Below are 17,302 nucleotides of genomic sequence, written 5' to 3'. Positions count from 1 at the left end.
TCTCTGCTGAAGACTTTGCCTCCTTCTTTAAGCAGAAGATCGACATGATCAGACAAAACTTTGGCCCGCAGCCCCCAATGCCCCTCTTAACCGCTCAGCCCTGTTCTGAAAAAGCCAGCTTCTCCACCATGACAGAAGATCAGCTCTCCACCCTTCTGTCAAGATCACACCTCACCACTTGTGCCTCGACCTACTCCCGTCCCACCTCATCCCTAACTTGGCCACAGTCCTCATCCCATCTCTAACACACCTATTCAACCTTTCACTTACAAATGGTGTCTTTCCCTCATCCTTCAAACATGCCTCAATCACACCCATCCTCAAAAAGCCCTCCCTTGATCCATCCTCTGTGTCTAACTATTGCCCGATATCTCTTCTCCCTTACGCCTCAAAACTACTGGAACAGTATGTATATCTTGAACTGTCCTCCCACCTCTCCTCCTGCTCCCTCTTTGACCGGTTACAATCTGGCTTCCGACCGCATCACTCAACTGAAACTGCCCTAACTAAAGTCACTAACGACTTACTAACCGCCAAGAGCAAGCGACACTACTCTGTCCTCCTTCTCCTGCACCTGTCCTCTGCCTTCGACACCGTAGACCATTCCCTCCTGCTACAGATTCTCTCATTTCTTGGCATCACAGACTTGGCCCTATCCGGGATCTCATCATACCTAACGGACCGTACATTCACTGTCTCCCTCTCAAACACCACCTCCTCACCTCGCCCCCTGTCTGTCGGTGTTCCCCAAGGCTCTGTCGTAGGACCCCTACTATTCTCCATCTATTCCTTCGGCTTGGGACAGCTCATAGAATCCCACAGTTTGCAGTATCACCTATATGCCGATGACACGCAGATCTACCTATCTGGACCCGACCTCGCCTCCTTACTGACTGACATCCCACAGTGTCTGTCTGCTATCTCAGCCTTCTTCTCTGCTCGCTTTCTCAAACTGAACATGGACAAAACAGAATTCATCATCTTTCCCCCATCTCACTCTACCCCTCCACCAGACCTATCCATCAATGTCAACGGCTGCTCTCTTTCCCCAGTCCCGCATGCCTGGTGCCTTGGGGTGATCCTCGACTCTGCGCTCTCTTTCAAACCACATATCCAAGCCCTCGCCTCCTCCTGCCGCCTCAAACTCAAAAATATTTCCCGGATCCGCTCATTCCTCAACCACAAAACCACAAAAACACTAGTGCACGCTCTTATCTCCCGCCTCGACTACTGCAACCTCCTACTCTCTGGCCTCCCCTCTAGCACTCTAGCACCGCTCCAGTCCATCCTACACTCTGCTGCCCAACTAATTCACCTGTCTCCCCGCTATTCCCCAGCATCCCCCCTATGCCAGGCCCTTCACTGGCTTCCTATTGCCCAGAGGATCCAATTCAAAACCCTAACCATGACATACAAAGCCATCCACAACCTGTCTCCTCCATACATCTGTGACATGGTCTCTAGGTACCTACCGGCACGCAACCTTCGATCGTCCCAAGATCTCCTTCTCTACTCCCCACTTATCTCTTCTTCCCACAACCGCATACAAGACTTCTCCCGTGCTTCCCCTATACTCTGGAACTCCCTACCGCAACACATCAGACTCTAACCATCAACGGAAACCTTCAAGAAGAACCTGAAGACCCACCTGTTCCGACAAGCCTACAGCCTGCAATGATCCTCGGTCTACTGAACCACCGCACGACCTGCTCTACCCTCTCCTACTGTATCCTCACCCATCCCTGTAGACAGTGAGCCCTCGCGGGCAGGGTCCCCTCTCCTTATGTACTTGTGTGTCCCTTGTCTTACACTTGTATATTACTCTTGTATATATTACACTTGTCTATATTTCCCTTTTCACATGTAAAGCGCCATGGAATAAATGGCGCTATATAAATGCATAATAATAACAACAACTACGAACGGCCTGTAGAGAAATACACAAAATTAAACAATACATGCTATAAGAGGCTATTAATGGTTGTCTGAGGAATGTTCTGCCACGCTGAATGCACTTAGGTGCACAAAACATCAGGATCTGCTGCTGGTAGCTCTCTTTGTAATAGACAACCAACGACGTCCTAGATGTGCTCAATGGGAGACAAGGCTGGAGACGCTGCAGGCCATGGTAACATGTTAAGGCCACACTGATGTGTAAGTATTGCAGTATGCCAGCACGTGGTGCTCAAACTTGATACTAATACTAATGTGTTACATTTTTGTTTCCAATTTTCATCATTTGCATCTCATTAACATGTCCATTGATCACGCAATTTCCATAATTTCCATGAGTTTTCCTTCTTGGTGCTGCAATTTCAATGTTGAGGAGTTTATATACAATGATGGACACCTTGTTTTCTCATCTCTTGAAGATTGCACTATAAATGGTCTGTCCAGGTTTTTGATATCGATGACTAGAGTTGAGCGAATATCTTCTGTTCCCCGCTTATACGGCAAGCTATAGCGTTTACCGAATAAGCTGCAGAGGGAACCGGGATACATGGAGCATGCCGGCTGATCAGCTGTTTGGCGCCGCAGCTGCATGTGTGACGGCTGTGTCACTGTCACATCACATGCATGGCGTGACCAACACACAGGTTATCCATGCATGTGTCATAACTGTCATGTTCCTGATGCAGCTTATTCGGTAAGACCTATAGCTTGCTGAATAAGCAGGGACCCGATCGAATTCGCTCATCTCTATTGATGACCTGATCCCAGAACTGGTCATCTATATTAAATTGGAGAGGTCCAACACCTAGCACACCCACCAGTCAACTGCTATAATTTCCGGTCATATGTAAACAGTGAATTGAACCAACAGTGAGCAGAGCTTTGCTGTTCCAGAACCATTCACTCTTCACAACAAGCAGCAACTGCAGTCAATTTATGGGGGTGCAAAGTATCAGATCCCCACCAATCTGACATTGATGACCTTTCTTAAACATAGCTCCACAATATCAAAATTCTGGGTAATACCTTTATTTATTGAAGTTTTAGTAACTCACCCTAAAGGCTTGCAGGAGACAATTAACAATCTAGTGAAACACATCTGTAAAATATTCTTGTTTAAAGTTTTAAAAAAAATTCATTTTCTGTTGATATTTGTTGCCCCTAAAGTACTGTAGATCAGGTTTTCTTCAATGCCCACCACCGCCGGTCGATCAGAACAATGGCACAGAACCGATCAACTTATAAATGAACGCATCAGAGTAGTGTAAAGGCACAACAGAAATAATTCTAGAGGTCAGAACACTACTGTGTGCACACTAAAGCATAACATGAGCACTTACACATTGTGGTTTGAGTGACCGGTGGGGTTCTCACTACTGGAGCTAAACTGATTAACAGTGCTTTTAAAGGGTTACAACAAATCTGTGATTTTCTCAATGCTTTCTGTTCCAGACCAAGCCTTACTTCTTTCTAATAAACACGATTATAAAAAGTGTACTGTAGTCAATACAAAGCAGGAGTCTGACCATGGAGTACGCCAATATCGTCATGCAGGCTTGTAATAGGAGCACCACACCCTATTGTATTGGCCTATAGTGCCGCCTCCCTGCTGCTTACCTGCAGGCAAAATACAATGGAGTAGCTCCAGACACATTCGGCCTGTTTATATCTGCCCCGCTGTCCAAAAGACATGACACGGTCTATTTTAAAGGGAAAAAAACAAAAATCAAAGAATTAAACATGGAAGTTATTTAGTGCAAGCAAGGAAAAATATGCAAAGTACAGTTAGTTTGGAAAATGATATCTCATGAGGCACTTTCCAGAAAGTGTTTTACTGTAGTAATAACAACAGACTGTAATAATTGTATTTGTGATCCCAGGATTTTCTATTTTTTATCTTCCTATTAGCTTATAAATATAGGCCAATAAGATTTTGTCACAGGGAGTGTGAGGTTAATAATGGAGCATGCCCTCCCCCATGCCTCAGTGATCACCCATAGCTTTCTCTTAGGCCAGGTTCACATAGTGTTAAAGGGAATCTGTCACCCCTTTTTTGAGATATCATATAATGATATAATTCAATTGTGTGTCACATAAGGATTCTCTTAGTACTTTTGCTTCCCCCTGACCCCGCACCTTTCATGCATGAATACCATTTTTATATCGGTTCAGATGTATGTAAACTGCCGCTGTCCGGTCCGCTGGGCGGGGCTTATTCACCTGCTTCCCCCCTCCCTGTCTTGCTCTACACAAGAAGAAATGCATAGAGCAAGACAGGGAGGGGGAGCAGGTGAATAAGCCCCGCCCAGCGGACCGGACAGCAGCAGTTTACATACATCTGAACTGATATAAAAAAGGTATTTATGCATGAAAGGTGCGGGGTCAGGGGGAAGCAAAAGTACTAAGAGAATCCTTATGTGACACACAATAGAATGCTATCATTATATGATATCTCAAAAAAGGGGTGAAAGATTCCCTTTAAACGGACTGCATCAACGCTACTCTCATATTCTGATCGCGTTAGCAATCGCGCTAGCACAGATGCTTGATCTGCGCTAGCAGTGACTGACCCTCGAACGCTGCAGACCGCGTCCGAGGATCCGCTTATGACATGCGTTAGCGACGCGCTCTGTAATAGCAGTCTATGGGTGCATTAAAGCATCTGTTACATAGTGTTAATGCCGCTATGTAACGGATGCGTTAAACGCAGCCCCCAAATGCAATATGAACCTGGCCTTATCTCAAATGTTAGAGCAGGAGCCCTGCTAGGATCCGCATCTCCACATCTGCAACCACATAGGGTTGTATAAGGCTTATTCTCTACTGTCCCAGCCCTATGCATCAAGTGGCCATCAAATAATCTGCATAGGCTTAAAGGGAATCTGTCAGCAGGTTTTTACCACCTAATCTAAGAGCAGAATCATGTAGGAGCAGACAAAACAAATGTCCTTGTAACAAGTGGAGAAAGAGGGGCACTCACCGGCCTTAGGCTGTGTGCACAAGATGCAGATTTGCAGCGGTTCCGCAGCGGATTTTACTGCGCAGAAACGTTGCATTTCTGCATTGTGATGTACAGTAGCCTTAAAATCAATGTAAAAAAAAAAAACCGCTGTGCAGACGCTGCGGGTTTTCCCGCGGTACAAAATCCGCAGCATGTTACTTCTTTTGTGCGGTTTTCCATCTCACCTGTCACCAAATCCGCAGGGGGAAAACCGCGGTGGAAAACCGCACAAAAACCGCATGAAAAATGGAAGAAATCCGCAGGAAAAATGCAGGTCATTTGACCTGCGGAATCCGCAGGGCCAAAAAGTACGTCTGCACTCAGCCTTAAAATTCACTTTATTGCGGCAATTTTAAAACATCCAGGTCAGGAGAGTAATATGTGGAGTAACCAAGCTGGACGGTCATTTCGCGCAAAGGCGAATGCAATTTACAAGACTTAAAAGAATTAATAGCAGTCCTGATGGATTCAAAAGACAATCATTGGATCTGTATCAGAGGTTCTGCAAAAGAGGGTATCCCAGATCAATTTTAGATTCTGCTTTAGATAGGACTGTCAACGCTATAAAGGATAATCCGAGTGTCAACTCCGGTAATAACAGAAAAGAAAGAAATAGCACAGAAAAAGGAAAAAGATTTGTATTCAGCTTTAAGTTGGGCCCTATGGATAATTACATCCGCTCAGTAATAAGGAAAACTTGGCATATATTGAAAAAAGATAATGCCTTATCGGAAGTGGTGGCAAGGGATCCTCTTTTTGCTTGCAGGCGTTCTACTAGTTTGAGGGACATTCTGGTACATAACCATATTAGGAATGACTGGAAAGATTGGCTTACCGTAAATCAGGTGCCCCAAAAGGTAATTTTAAACGTGGACACTGTTCTTTTTGTTCCTTTCATATTACAGATGGGCCCGTTATCACATTGTGTCTGTGCATTCATCACTTGCAGAACTAACAACCTAGTTTAATTCTTGTTTTGCCCCTGTAAGCATTTTTACATGGGAAAAACAATATGGCCTCTTTTTGTTAGATTTCTGGAACATTTTAACTCAATTCATACGGGCAAAGGAGTCCCGCGATTAATAAAACACATGAGAGAACACCATGGGTGGAATCCAGAGGCATTGCGTTATGCGGGGTTAGAACGGGTTGTTTTACCTGATCAAGGAGGTGATCTTCATAAGCTGCTACTTAGAAGGGAAATTACGCATGACCCCAGACCTGCTAGCGCGGGCTGGTCTCCCATTCGGGTCCCGGCCCAGGCTCAAGCTGCTTAGCGGCCGCCACCTGACGAATGCAGTCACGCTCGGCCTAGCCGGGACCCGAATGGGAGACCAGCCCGCGCTAGCAGGTCTGGGGTCATGCGTAATTTTTTTTGCCACCGGCCATTCTAGGCCGAGCGTGACTGCATTCGTCAGGTGGCGGCCGCTAAGCAGCTTGAGCCTGGGCCGGGACCCGAATGGGAGACCAGCCCGCGCTAGCAGGTCTGGGGTTATGCGTAATCTTTTTTGCCACCGGCCATTCTAGGCCGAGCGTGACTGCATTCGTCAGGTGGCGGCCGCTAAGCAGCTTGAGCCTGGGCCGGGACCCGAATGGGAGACCAGCCCGCGCTAGCAGGTCTGGGGTCATGCGTAATCTTTTTTGCCACCGGCCATTCTAGGCCGAGCGTGACTGCATTCGTCAGGTGGCGGCCGCCGCTAAGCAACTTGAGCCTGGGCCGGGACCCGAATGGGAGACCAGCCCGTGCTAGCAGGTCTGGGGTCATGCGTACTTAGAAGGGAAGCAAGATGGATCATGTGCACTGGTGCCTTGGGAGCAATGGGGTTTAATGACAGAATTGACATGTCGGTACTCTTGTAACGGTCTTGATGGATTCTTCCCTTTACTTGATGTGTTCAGTACTTTGCTCATTTTAATTGTTCTTGGTTTGCATTTGTCCTGTTTTTTTATTAAAACGGGCATATCTAATTTAGCCCGGACTGTGGTGAGGTCAGAAGGGGGAGGTGCGTTACCTGTGACAGGTATATACCTCATCACTTCCTCTCCCACAGAACCCGTAGAGGTGCCTTTGCGCGAAACAACCGTCGTCCAGCTTGGTTACTCCACATATTACTTATCTGACCTGGATGTTTTAAAATTGCCGCAATAAAGTGAATTTTAAGGACGGTGAGTGCCACTCTTTCTCCACTTGTTACAAGGACAGCCATGTGTCACTTACTTGTCTGTTTAGTGTAGTTTTGATATAAGCAGTTTTATCAGCAGGAGATTATCAGTAGAGGACTAGTAAGCCTGCTGCTATGTAGTCCTCCATATTCATGAGTTATGTATAACCACGTCCCTAAGATGGATTGACAGCTTTCTGCCTACACACAGTGTACACAGAAAGCTGCCGATCAGTGGTGGAGATCTTGGGTTATATTGTGCTCATAATTAGCAGTCAGAGGAGTGATAAATCTGAAGCAGATAATAAACACACAAACCAGAAAGTTGCTGATCACCGGAATCGGGGTGTCTGCCTCCACATCATGCAGCTACCAGATGGGAAACCAAAAATTCTGGTGACAGATTCCCTTTAAAGAGGTCGCATCTCTGACCACATGGTGCATCTCAGCCAATTCAATCAGAAGAGATTAATAGTAGTCGGAGAACATTTTTGAAGAGTACAGGTGCACAGGAGTAAAGGTGGCCACTGTATAAAGGACTAAAGAGCCACCTGTGTGTGAAGGTGTTAGCGCTGTAGTGGTTTGCAACGTGTCACATCACCTGATCCATTTCTGAATAACTAGGACTTGTTGGCTACATTTAATCTTAAAAGTTCAATGAATAAAACATGGTTGGTTTGGGGGGGGGGGGGGGGGGGTTGTTTCCTTTCTACACCTGCTGGTGGTCTCAGTGAAAATTCTCTCATTACTTTGAAGGGTTCCCAGTCCCCCAAACCTTTTTCCTCCCCAATTGTCTACTAAAAATGAGCTCTATTTTTCGAATCCAACACAAGAGTTGTATTTTGGTGGAAGGAGAAATCTTAGAAACCAACAACTATGGGTGACATGCCTTGCATGCCCAAAAGGAAAGCAAATAAAAGGAACCCAGCGATGGGCTAATACTTGGCTTGTCATTGTTTTTAATTAATGAGAAGTAGTATAACAACCATCAGACGTTGGAAAACCTTCATGCCGGCTCCTTGCAGATTAGTGGACGCTTTGGGAACCCTTAGGCTGTGTGTCCACGATGAGTTTTTGACGATGCACATTTTCGCTGCGTCTTACAGTTCCAGCAAAGTGGATGTGATTTCTAGAGATTGCATGCCCACTGTGCTTGGTGCGTGCGTCAAATCCACAACATGTCAATTTCACCATGCAGGTACGCCGAGTTTTATGTGCAGATTTTTGTCCCGGAATTACATTACATGTGGTAACTCCGCATGTAAAAATCACATGTTTTTAGTGCGTTTCCACAGCACAAAATGCATACAAATCACATGTAATCTTCAGGTGACTGCACAATAACGTTTTGTCAAAGCCAAATACCAGGAAGAGTAAAAAAAAAATCAAAAACAAAGCATCTTTATTTAACCCCATCACCCCAGGGCAATTTTCCATTTTTTCTTCCCCTTCTTCCCAGAGCCATAACTTTTATTTTTCTGTCAATATGGCCATGTGAGGGCTTGCTTTTTTCAAGACAAGTTGTATTCTTAAGTGACACCATCGATTTTACCATATCGTGTACTGGAAAAAGGGAAAAAAAAATCCAAGTGCGGTGATATTGCAAAAAAAAAGCAATTCCACAATTGTTTTTGGGGTTTATTTACTGTGTTCACTAAATGCTAAAACTGACCTGTCGTTATAATTCTTCACGTTAGTACGAGTTCATAGACACCAAACATGTACAGGTTCTTTTTTCTTTAAGTGGTGAAAAAAAATTCCGTTATTTGTATAAAAAAAAGTTGTGTTTGTTGCATTTTCTGGGACCCACGGTGTCTCCATTTTTTGGGATCTGGGGCTGGCTGAGAACATAATTTTAGTGACTTGATATGACGTTTTTTATTCATACCATTTTGAGGTAGATAGGAAGTTTTGATCTCCTGTTATTGCATGTTGTGAAGATCTGAGGTTTTGGGTTGTAATAATCATCTAGGCAGGTTAATGATGCAACTATTTTTTATTCATTACATTCATGGTTTTACAACAACTCTGGGTAGATGGCCAAAATACATGGCCCCCAGTCCACAAGATACCCCTCCCCAAGGGCCAATAGTCCCACTGTCCTCATGCCAGGCGACACTGTCTCCCAACTTTTTGTTGGCACACAGATTTTGTATCTCACTCCATTATAGTCTGTGGTTACAGGCTACGCCACTCTAGACAGCAAGTAAAACAACCAAAGCCCATGTAAACACCAGCAACAGTCCTTAAGAAAGTTCCTGAAAGCCAGACAACAGATCCTTCAACAGTAGCACGTGTGTCCAGCCCAGCTGGCAACTGCTCTACAAACTCCACAGGCCATCCACACATGTGCTCCAGGACCTCATCCTAGACCTTCTCTATTCGACTTAAGGCTGTGTGCCCACGTAGCGTTTTTTAAGCGTTTCTACAGCGCTTTTTGACAAGCGATTCTGCTGCAGAAACGCTTAAGAAAAGCATCCAATTGATTTTTAATGAAAAACGCACATGTTGTGCCAATGATGCGTTTTTAACTGCTGCGGAAACGTTAGCGATTAAAAACGCAGCATGTTCATTAATTTTGCAGAATCGCACGCGATTCCGCACACCATCAATTATATGGGCAAAAACGCTTATGAAAACGCATGCAAAAACGCTTGAGGCTGTGTGCCCACGTTGCGTTTTTTTTTTAAGCGTTTCCGCAGGCTCAGACGCTGCAGAAACGCTTAAAAGATGCGTCTAATTAATTTGCATGCGATTTTGGCTTTTAGTGCCAATGCATGCGTTTTTAACCGGTCAGGAATCGCTTAGCAGCTAAAAACGCAGCATGCTCATTAATTTCCGCATTGCTGAGCGTTTTTAGCCTTCCCCAATGTTCCCAGAAAACGCGTGTCAAAAAACGCATCAAAAACGCGCAAGAATCGCACGGAAAAAAGACGCGCATTTTCTGGGAAGGGGATCAGTTTCCTGAGCGTTTAAAAACGCTAGCGTGGGCACATAGCTTGACAAACGCTTACAAAAGCGCGTCAAAAAACGCATGCGTTTTCCTGGGAGCAGGGTGTGCGATTCTGCTCAGGTTTATTCTGCTTCAGAATCGCTACGTGGGCACATAGCCTCACTCTCCCAACTCCCTGACTAGAAGGCTGTGTGCCCACGTTGCGTTTTTTAAGCGTTTCCGCAGCGCTTTTAGACGCGCGTTTCTGCTGCGGAAACGCTTAAGAAAAGCATCCAATGTAATCATAATGGAATCCGCAAATGTTGTGCTAATGGTGCGTTTTCTGCTGCTGCGGAAACGCTAAGCGGAAAAAACGCAGCATGTTCATTAATCTTGCGGAAACGCATGCGTTTCCACATACATTCAGGCTGTGTGCCCACGTTGCGTTTTTTAAGCGTTTCTGCAGCGCTTTTAGACAAGCGTTTCTGCTGCGGAAACGCTTAAGAAAAGCATCTAATGTAATAGATTGGAAAACGCACATGTTGTGCTAATGGTGCATTTTTTTCCACTGCAAAAAACGCTTAGCGAAAAAAAACGCAGCATGTTCATTAATTGTGCAGAATCGCATGCGATTCCGCATACATACACTAATTGCAAAAACGCATAGGAAAAAGCATGTCAAAACGCTTGACAATCGCGTCAAAAACGCGTGTCAAAAAGCGCATGCGTATTCCCTGGCAAGGGCATGCGTTTCTGCGCAGGAAAAAAACGCTTGATAAATGATACATGGGCACATAGCCTCAATAGAATTGCAAAAGCGCTTCATAAAACACATGCGTTTTCTGGGGAAGAGGGTGTGCGTTTCCGCTCAGGAATATTCTGCATCAAAAACGTTACGTGGGCACATAGCCTCAAGGTACATTTAGCAATGCACCAGTGATCCCGACAACGATACAACCCGGTCAGGATCGCTGGTGCATCGCTAAATGGTCGCTAGTGAGCTGCCAAACAGGCAGATCTCACCAGCGATATAGCAGTGGTCGGCGGTCGTTACTTACCTGTCAGACGGCAGCTCTGATGATGACTTCCTCCCGCGTCCATGGAGTTGCTCGTCGGGCCAGCAGGAAGCCGACGACGAGAAATAGACCAGGACGATCACGCGCGATCAGCAATACCCAGCGGGGAGCCGGGTCGGAGGTAAGTCTCACATGTAGCGAGATCGCTACCGATGTCGCTATTGCGTCACAAAATCGGTGACTCTTTAGCGAGATCGATATGTGTGAAGGGGCCTTAAACGTGTAGGTTCTTCCTCCCTGGGATCAGCCCCCTGAATGTGCAGAAGTGTTCACACCCTCCCTATTAAACATTTGCTTTTAGCTCAAAGAATGAAGAATGTTCCAGAAGTCCATCACCTGGCATTGCATGTCTGACCCCGTGGTGACTGCTTCCCTGGGTCTACTATCCCCCTCCCACACAATGGGCCTACTGGCTAGGAGAACAATAGCTTGAGGCCCCTGAGATACTGATGAGATTAACAGAATGATTGATTTACATTTACCTTTAGCAATCTCCTGTCTGGCCTTACATATACATAAGATCCAACCAGCATGCCTTCCCCTGCTTGCTCTTACTGAATGGAAACACTGATTCCCGAGGATGAACTCGATGAGCAAGCAAATCTCTAATAAAACATAACAATATTGACGTAAACGGTGCTCTGTGCTGGAAAAAGTCTGCATCCCAAGAGCCATGGACTCCGCTCTACGTGCATTGGTCCAATAGTCTTTAGTAAGTGGCCAGTTCCGCACACGTTATTGCAAGGTTGCGGTGACCCAGCAAAACTTATTTCATGCATTTTGTTTTTTTTCTTGTTACGCCATTTACAGATCAGATTAATTTACTTTATGTTTTGATAGATCAGACATTTCTGAACGCATCGATACCAAATATGTGCATTTTTGTTTGTTTTAAATTTAATGGGGCAAAAGAGGGATGATTTGAAATTGTGCTTTTAAAATTAAAAATTTTACTGTGTTCAATAGTCCCCTTAGGTGACTTAAAGCTGTAGAAAAGAGCGGCACTCACCGGGTAGTGTGGTCAAGGCTTTATTGTAAAAGCATATCAGCGGGAGAATGGGTGCAAAAAGGAGATAGCAACGACGATAGTTTCGCGCTGCAAAGGCACTTCCACAGGTTACATGGTGAGCTGCAGCCGGCCAAGGAGGAAATACCCACAACCAGAAGTCAGGACCCCTCCCACCGGTGCCGCTCACCTGCTGAGCAATCAACAAAAAAATATATATACATAGATGTATATTAGATATGTGGACGATGTATTAATTGTGTGGGACGGCACCCCAGATGTATTTGACAATTTTGTGGAGTATCTTAACAATTTAGGTGACATGAATATGTCATTTACTTCCAAATTTGGGGGCACCTCAATTGAATTTTTGGACTTTTTTTTTTTTTTTTTTTTTTTTTTTTAGAGGTTAGAGAGGGTTCTCTCTTTACTTCAGTTTTTCGTAAACCATCATCCACTAATGCCATGCTTCACTATGAGTTATCACCCTTTTTACATGAAAAATTCTTTACCGTACAGACAGTTTCTTAGACTAAAACGAATAAATAATACCCAGAAAGACTTTGTTGACCAATCACGAGAATTATATAACAGATTTTTGAAGAGGGGTTACCCTGAAAACCTGCTAAAAAAAAACACAGACCAGGTTTAATCAGAACTCAAGTGGTGAGGCGAATAAAAGGGTTAATTGCAAGAAGGATGAAAAGAGGGTTTTTTTTTCGTTTGATTTTGGTCCTGTGGACGGGGCAGTCAGGTCTGCAGTCCGTAAAATTGGCACATTTTAAGTCACGATACTGATTTATAAGAAGTGGTGGAGAGAGGACCCCTTTTTGCTTGTAGGAAAAGTGTCAGTTTAACCCCTTTCTGCCATTAGACGTACTATCCTGTCCATGTGCCCTGGGACTTAATCCCCAAGGACGGGATAGTACGTCTAATGCGATCAGAGGCACCCGCCCCCGACACGTTAACCCCTTGTACACCGCGATCAAACACGATCGCGGTGTACCGGGAGTTAAAGGGAAGCTTCGGCAGGGAGGGGGCTCCCTCCGTGCTTCCCTGAGCCCCCCACGGCAGCGCAATGTGCAGCGCTGCTGCGGGGGACTCTTTCCCTACAGGCCCCCGGATCCAAGATGGCGACGGGGGCCTTCAGGGGCCTGTAGGGAGCTGACTTCCTCACTGCCTGCAAAGCGCAGGCATGAGGAAGTCTGCAGAACTGCCTGTGACAGATTGCTGATCTGTCACAGTGATCTGTGATGTGACAGATCAGCGATCTGTCACAGGACAGTGATGTCCCACCTGGGACTATGTAATAAAGTAAAAAAATAAAAAAAAGTGTGTAAAAATAATTAAAAAAAAAAAAAAAAAAAATCGCTAAATAAATTAGTAAAAAAAAAATATATATATTCCCCAATAAATTCATTTTTTGAAAATAAAAAAAACAATAGAAGTACACATATTTGGTATCGCCGCGTCCGTAGCGACCCGCCCTATAAAACTGTCCCATTAGTTAACCCCTTTAGCGAACCCTTTAAAAAATAAAAATAAAAAACAAAGCAAAAAATGATTTATTATCATACCACCGAACAAAAAGTGCAATAACGCGCGATCAAAAAGACGCATATAAATATCCATAATACCGCTGAAAACGTCATCTTGTCCCGCAAAAAACGAGCCGCCATACAGCATCATCAGCAAAAAAATAAAAAAGTTATAGCTCGCAGAATAAAGCGATGCAAAAATAATTATTTTTTATATAAAATTGTTTTCATTGCAAAAAACCGACAAAACATAAAAAAACAACCTAAATGAGGTATCGCTATAACCGTACCGACGCGAAGAATAAAAGCGCTTTATCAATTTTACCGCACGCGGAGCGGTGAAAACGCACCCCCCCAAAAGAAATTCATGAAACGCTGGTTTTTGTTCATTCTGCGTCCCAAAAATCGGAATAAAAAGCGATCAAAAAATGTCACGTGCCCAAAAATGGTACCAATAAAAACGTCAACTCGTCCCGCAAAGAGTAAGACCTCACATGACTCAGTGGGTCAAAATACGGAAAAATTATAGCTCTCAATATGTGGTGATGCAAAAACTATTTTTACAATAAAAAGCGTCTTTTAGCGTGCGACAGCCGCCAAACATAAAAACCGCCATAAATAGTAAATCAAACCCCCCGTTATCACCCCCTTAGTTAGGGAAAAATAATAAAATTAAAAAAAAAAAGTATTTATTTCCATTTTCCCATTAGGGTTAGGGTTAGGGCTAGGGTTAGGGCTAGGGTTAGGGGTGTGTTGGAGTTATAATTGGGGGGTTTCCACTGTTTGGGCACATCAGGTGCTCTCCAAAGGCAACATGGTGTCTGATCTCAATTCCAGCTAATTCTGCGTTGAAAAAGTCAAATGGTGCTCCTTCCCTTCCAAGCTCTGCCATGCACCAAAACAGTGTTTTACCCCCACATATAGGGTATCAGCATACTCAGGACAAATTGCAAAACAACTTTTGGGGTCCAATTTCTCCTGCTACCCTTAGGAAAATAAAAAATTGGGGGCAAAAATATCATTTTTGTGGAAAAAAATGATTTTTTTATTTTCACGCCCAGGCGTTATAAACTTCTGTGAAGCACTGGGGGGTTGAAAGTGCTCACCACACATCTAGATAAGTTCCTTAGGGGGTCTAGTTTCCATAATGGGGTCACTTGTGGGGGGTTTCCACTGTTTAGGTACATCAGGGGCTCTCCAAAAGCAACATGACACCCGCAGACCATTCCATCAAAGTCTGCATTCCAAAACGTCACTACTTCCCTTCCGAGCCCCGACGTGTGTCCATACAGTAGTTTTCTCCCACATATGAGGTATCAGCGTACTCAGGACAAATTGGACAACAAATTTTGGGGTCCAATTTCTCCTTGTACCCTTGGGAAAATTAAAAAAAAATGGTGACTAAAAGATCATGTTTGTGGAAAAAATACGATTTTTGTATTTTCACGCACGGGCGTTATAAACTTCTGTGAAGCACTGGGGGGTTCAAAGTGCTCACCACACATCTAGATAAGTTCCTTGGGGGGTCTAGTTTCCAAAATAGTGTCATTTATGGGGGGTTTCTACTGTTTTGGTACATCAGGGGCTTTCCAAACGCGACATGGTGTCCGATCTCAATTCCAGCCAAAAACGTCAAATGGCGCTGCTTCCCTTCCGAGCTCTGCCATGCGCCCAAATAGTGGTTTACCCCCAACATGTGGGGTATCAGCGCACTCAGGACAAATTGCACAATATCTTTTAGGGTCCTGTTACCCTTGGAAAAATAAGAATTGAGGGTGAAAAGATCATTTTTGTGGAAAAAATATGATTTTTTTAATTGTACGGCTTTATGTTATAAACTTCTGTGAAGCCCTGGGGGTTCAAAGTTCTCACCACACATCTAGATAAGTTCCTTAGGGGGTCTAGTTTCCAAAATGGTGTCATTTGTGGGGGGTTTCCACTGCTTAGGTACATCAGGGGTTTTCCAATCGCGACATGGTGTCCGATCTCAATTCCAGCCAAAAACGTCAAATGGCGCTGCTTCCCTTCCGAGCTCTGCCATGCGCCCAAATAGTGGTTTACCCCCAACATGTGGGGTATCAGCGCACTCAGGACAAATTGCACAATATCTTTTAGGGTCCTGTTACCCTTGGAAAAATAAGAATTGAGGGTGAAAAGATCATTTTTGTGGAAAAAATATGATTTTTTAATTGTACGGCTGTATGTTATAAACTTCTGTGAAGCCCTTGTGGGTTCAAAGTTCTCACCACACATCTAGATAAGTTCCTTGGGGGGGTCTAGTTTCCAAAATGGTGTCATTTGTGGGGGGTTTCTACTGTTTTGGTACATCAGGGGCTTTCCAAACGCGACATGGTGTCCGATCTCAATTCCAGCCAAAAACGTCAAATGGCGCTGCTTCCCTTCCGAGCTCTGCCATGCGCCCAAATAGTCATTTACACCCACATATGGGGTATCAGTGTAATCAGGACAAATTGCACAATAACTTTTAGGGACCTATTACCCTTGGAAAAATAAAACTTGGGGGTGAAAAGATCATTTTTGTGGAAAAAATATGATTTTTTAATTGTACCGCTGTACGTTATAAACTTCTGTGAAGCGCTTGTGGGTTCAAAGTTCTCACCACATATCTAGATAAGTTCCTTGGGGGGGTCTAGTTTCCAAAATGGGGTCACTTGGGGGGGTTTCCACTGTTTAGGTACATCAGGGGCTCTCCAAACGCGACATGGCGTCCGATCTGAATTCCAGCCAATTTTGCATTGAAAAAGTCAAATGGCGCTCTTTCCCTGCTGAGGTCTGCCATGTGCCGAAACAGTGGTTCCCCCCCACATATCAGGTATCGGCGTACTCAGGACAAATTGCACAATAACTTTTGCAGTCCAATTTCTCCTGTTACCCTTGGTAAATTAAAAAAATTTGAACCTGAAGTATTTTTTTAGTGAAAAAAAGTTAAATGTTCATTTTTTTTTAAATATTCAAAAAATTCCTGTGACGCACCTAAAGGGTTAATAAACTTCTTGAATGTGGTTTTGAGCACCTTAAGGGGTCCAGTTTTTAGAATGGTGTCACTTTTGGGTATTTTCTATCATATAGACCCCTCAAAGTCGCTTCAAATGTGATGTGGTCCGTAAAAATAAAATGGTAAAACAAAAAGCAAAAAACACAAATATCCTGAACTAAAAAGTAAAAAATATACTGCAAATAATGCATAAAGGTAGTAATAATAATAATAATACTAAGGGTATTTAGTAAACATAATTTTGATCAAAATAATGCACAAGCCATCCCGCCAGGATATTTGTGTTTTTTGCTTTTTGTTTTCTCTGGTTAATGGTCATGTGTTAATATGCACTTACATTGTGCATACACATTAACTTACTTTTCTCAGTTCAGATTTGTTTTTTATTCATTTTATTGTGCATTCAGTGCATATATGGGTGTGACCACCCTTTTTCTGAGCTGGGAAAGCCATCCAGTCTGGCCTAATCTGTTACTAGTGGTTCAGCCGCTCGATCCTTATTCACATTCACGTCACTTGGCAAGTGAAAAGGTTTTAAATACTAGAGTAGGGACTGTCCCACAAGGGTTGCCGTGACGTGGCGGGATGGCTTGTGCATTATTTTGATCAAAATTATGT

At 44.1% G+C, this 17,302-nt stretch overlaps 1 protein-coding gene across 4 annotated transcripts in view; it reads right to left on the bottom strand.

Annotated features, from left to right (window-relative positions):
* HACE1 (HECT domain and ankyrin repeat containing E3 ubiquitin protein ligase 1) overlaps window positions 1–17,302 on the bottom strand; it is a 124,617-nt gene that overhangs the window by 84,434 nt on the left and 22,881 nt on the right. For all 4 annotated transcript variants that reach the window (XM_073589491.1, XM_073589490.1, XM_073589493.1 and 1 more), the window contains exon 7: window positions 3,571–3,653. In XM_073589491.1, coding sequence (XP_073445592.1) covers window positions 3,571–3,653 — 83 coding nt within the window. The remainder of the gene's footprint in view (window positions 1–3,570; window positions 3,654–17,302) is intronic.

This window comes from Dendrobates tinctorius, unplaced genomic scaffold, assembly GCF_039654945.1.
Source record: "Dendrobates tinctorius isolate UK_male_01 unplaced genomic scaffold, ASM3965494v1 ptg000111l, whole genome shotgun sequence".
Classification (NCBI taxonomy): domain Eukaryota; kingdom Metazoa; phylum Chordata; class Amphibia; order Anura; family Dendrobatidae; genus Dendrobates; species Dendrobates tinctorius.
Note: the sequence above shows the minus strand (reverse complement) of the source record. Positions and strands in the feature narration are given on the sequence as shown.